Source organism: Asparagus officinalis, chromosome 6 (genome assembly GCF_001876935.1).
Source record: "Asparagus officinalis chromosome 6, Aspof.V1, whole genome shotgun sequence".
Taxonomy (NCBI): domain Eukaryota; kingdom Viridiplantae; phylum Streptophyta; class Magnoliopsida; order Asparagales; family Asparagaceae; genus Asparagus; species Asparagus officinalis.
Window position 1 is genome coordinate 4,545,117 of NC_033799.1, and position 2,991 is coordinate 4,548,107.

The window sequence follows — 2,991 nt, forward strand, 5'->3', positions numbered from 1 at the left end:
TTTTTCATATGCTTAAGGATTAGTAGCATTTTAGCTTCATGGATTTACAATTTTGGGTTCTCCACTGAGGACAATAAGTTTGATTTATGTTAAACTAGGTACCATAAAGTTAGTTTTTTTTTAAAAGTAAAGTGGTCAAAAACTTAATTTACTTGCATCCAAGGAAAGATGCGGGCTGTTTGGATGCCTTTGGGGCTGTTTGGTTGGCATTTTTTGTTCTTGTAAAGCTGTCAAAACTGACAAAAGCTGTCAGTTTTGACAACTTTACTTGCAAAAACGTCCATTTTAGGCGTTTTTGCAAGTAAAGCTACCAACCAAACAGCCCCTTTAGGAAACTAGAGTATTTATGATACAAAATAAAAAATGGTTATCCACCTCATCACTTTCCATTCGAGTGTTTACATTGTTTGGTTAGGAATCTTTGTAAATTCTAAAATAATAGTATTATATTGTTTTGATAGTATAATGTAAACCAGAGTATTTATGACACAAAATAAAAAGTGGTTATCCACCTCACCACTTTCTACAAGGTTTTGACTTTTTTTTATATTTTTTTGGACACATTTATGACATTGTGTCAGCTTTCCAACAAAATCATTCCTAATTTTGATGATTTTACTTTCGGTGACACCTCATCAAAAGGTGTAAGCTTTTCATGTGAAAGAGAATTTAAACAAATAATGTAAAGTGATAAAAGCTGATATTGGGATCTATTTTTTTACACTTTCCATCCTTTTACATGGTAAAAACATACAACCAAACAGCCCCTTAATGAAATTCCATGATAGTTTTTCTTGAATAAGCTGCATATCTTTCTCGTAAAATGATAAAAGGTCATGAGCGGATTTAAATGCTCATTTCGACCAGCCACTCTATAGCAGTGGGCTTTTAGGGCCAAATTTAACCCCATGGGCCGAAAATAGAAACCCAACCATTTCTTGGATTTGGCCCACCTAAGAATACAACATCACTATACTTGTTTCCCACGTGGTTGCCTCGCGTCCCGTGAACACGTCCATTTATCCTCCATCCAAAATATCCTTTACAATACCCCCAACGTTCTCCACTTCTTCATCCTCCTCCTCTTGGAAACCATTTTCATATTTTTTTTTCCTCCCCAAAGAAAAAGAAACAATTAAACAATTACTAACCATGCTCTCTCTCAAACCTAACCAATTTCACCCGCTCCCTCTTCTCAATTCTCCTGCTGCTACAAGGCCATCATCATTTCTCCATCAAGGTAACCGTACGTCATATGTATAGCATTATTTTCACCGAATTAGTATACCAAATTTAATTTGATTGTTTTTTGTTACAAATTAAATGCAGGGGGTCTCAGTGTCGGCGGTAGGAGGGGGCTCGTGTTAACGGTGAAGTGTGCAGGCGAGGAGGAGAAGAAAGGGCAGAGGAGCTTTCTTAGCCCGGAGGAAGCTGGCCTCGTTGAGGTCTCTGGCCTCAGCACTCATGAGCGCTTTCTCTGTAGACTAACCGTGGGTACCACAACAAAACACGCTTCTCCACTTTATTTATTTTTTTAATTTAAATTACCCACTTTTTTTTAATTTAATTTTCTCAACCAAAATATTTTTTATGCAATTTTAGTTGGTCTAATTACAGACACACCCTGTGTACCATGGAGTTATCTCTCTGTTATCTGTTCATGTGAAGTTGCTTGCTGACGTCACGTGCGTTTATCGTGAGTTGCAAAGAGTGCCCAATGATATTTCACTGAGATAACTCCGTTTCAAACATAAGAAGGTTTTAAGTGCTAGTAGAAAAGTTTTGACATAGTTAGTCCAAAAAAAAAACATGGAAGATATTGGAAGAAAACCAATGTCAAAAACACATGGAAGAAAACAAAAGGGTTAATGAAGAGGGATTAAGGAGAAGGATTAACATAGTTAGTCCATTCAACAGTTCGAAGGGCTAAATTATTAACCGGTTATATAAGTTTTATTTTAACCCTTATATATGATCACTTTTAGTGTTTGGGAATAACAAGGATTTTGACTATTTTCTTTATAATTAGAGGGGTTATCTCTTAATCCTTCTAAATATGAGTATTAGTAAACCCCTTATTTTGAGAGAGTTAACTCATTTTAATCCCTCTAGAGGGGTTAGCTTAACCTTTCTATATATTTTGTATTTGGCAAATTATAGAGGGTTAACTTACTTTAACCCTTATATAGATTTTTTTGTGTTTGGCGGGTTAAGAAGGGGTTAAGTCTTCTTAACCTCTCACTTAACCCTTTGCCAAAAGGCACCGATAAGTTTAAGGCACGTCAACCGAAACATATTTTAAAACGGTGGTGACAAGTATGTATGTATTTGGAAATGGACAATATCAAATTAGGATATATTACCTTCAACATTATTGGCATATATTTAGCAAATAATTGTAAAATTGTCTGTATGTCCTAATGTTGCCATATATACATGTTTCAGATATCATCACTGAATCTGTTGAGGGTGATATCAGAGCAAGAAGGGATTCCAATAGAGGAGCTCAATGCTGGTAGAATTTGCGACTGGTTCTTGAAAGACAAGCTCAAGAGGGAGCAGGACTTTGAGTCTGCAGTCCTTCAATGGGATGATTCTAACTTCCATGAAAGACAAGCTCAAGAGGGAGCAGGACTTTGAGTCTGCAGTCCTTCAATGGGATGATTCTAACTTCCAGATCTAAGTATTGCAAAAAAGAAAGAAAAAAGTCAACTTTTGTTTGAGGTTTTTTTTGGACTTCTAGGCATCTGTCAAATTTTGTTTTGGCAAACCTTGTAACTTAATTTTGATGCTGCATGGATTTACCTCTATTATATCACGTAATAAAGACAGGAGGTTCACATTGATATATAGATCTTTATCTAAAATTAAGAACATCAGTTTAACAAAATTAAATTAAGAAATAAATCAGGAGGAAAGTCATGTTGGAGTTATAACTTAAAAACTTGGGTTTATAGAGGAAAAGAGGAAAAGTTTAGTCCCACATAGGAA

General features: G+C 35.5%; 1 protein-coding gene across 3 annotated transcripts; it reads left to right on the plus strand.

Annotated features, from left to right (window-relative positions):
* LOC109844844 lies at positions 574-2,852 on the plus strand. 3 transcript variants are annotated; one of them, XM_020413997.1, is made up of 4 exons: positions 574-1,240; positions 1,330-1,494; positions 2,446-2,562; positions 2,633-2,852. In XM_020413997.1, exons 1-3 carry the CDS (start codon positions 1,153-1,155, stop codon positions 2,517-2,519), a joined length of 327 nt encoding a protein of 108 aa, XP_020269586.1. In that variant the 5' UTR covers positions 574-1,152; the 3' UTR covers positions 2,520-2,562; positions 2,633-2,852. The 3 variants fall into 3 exon arrangements, with proteins under 3 accessions (XP_020269586.1, XP_020269584.1, XP_020269585.1); XM_020413995.1 differs by having other exon boundaries at positions 584-1,240; positions 1,330-1,490; positions 2,446-2,580; positions 2,651-2,852; XM_020413996.1 differs by having other exon boundaries at positions 584-1,240; positions 1,330-1,490.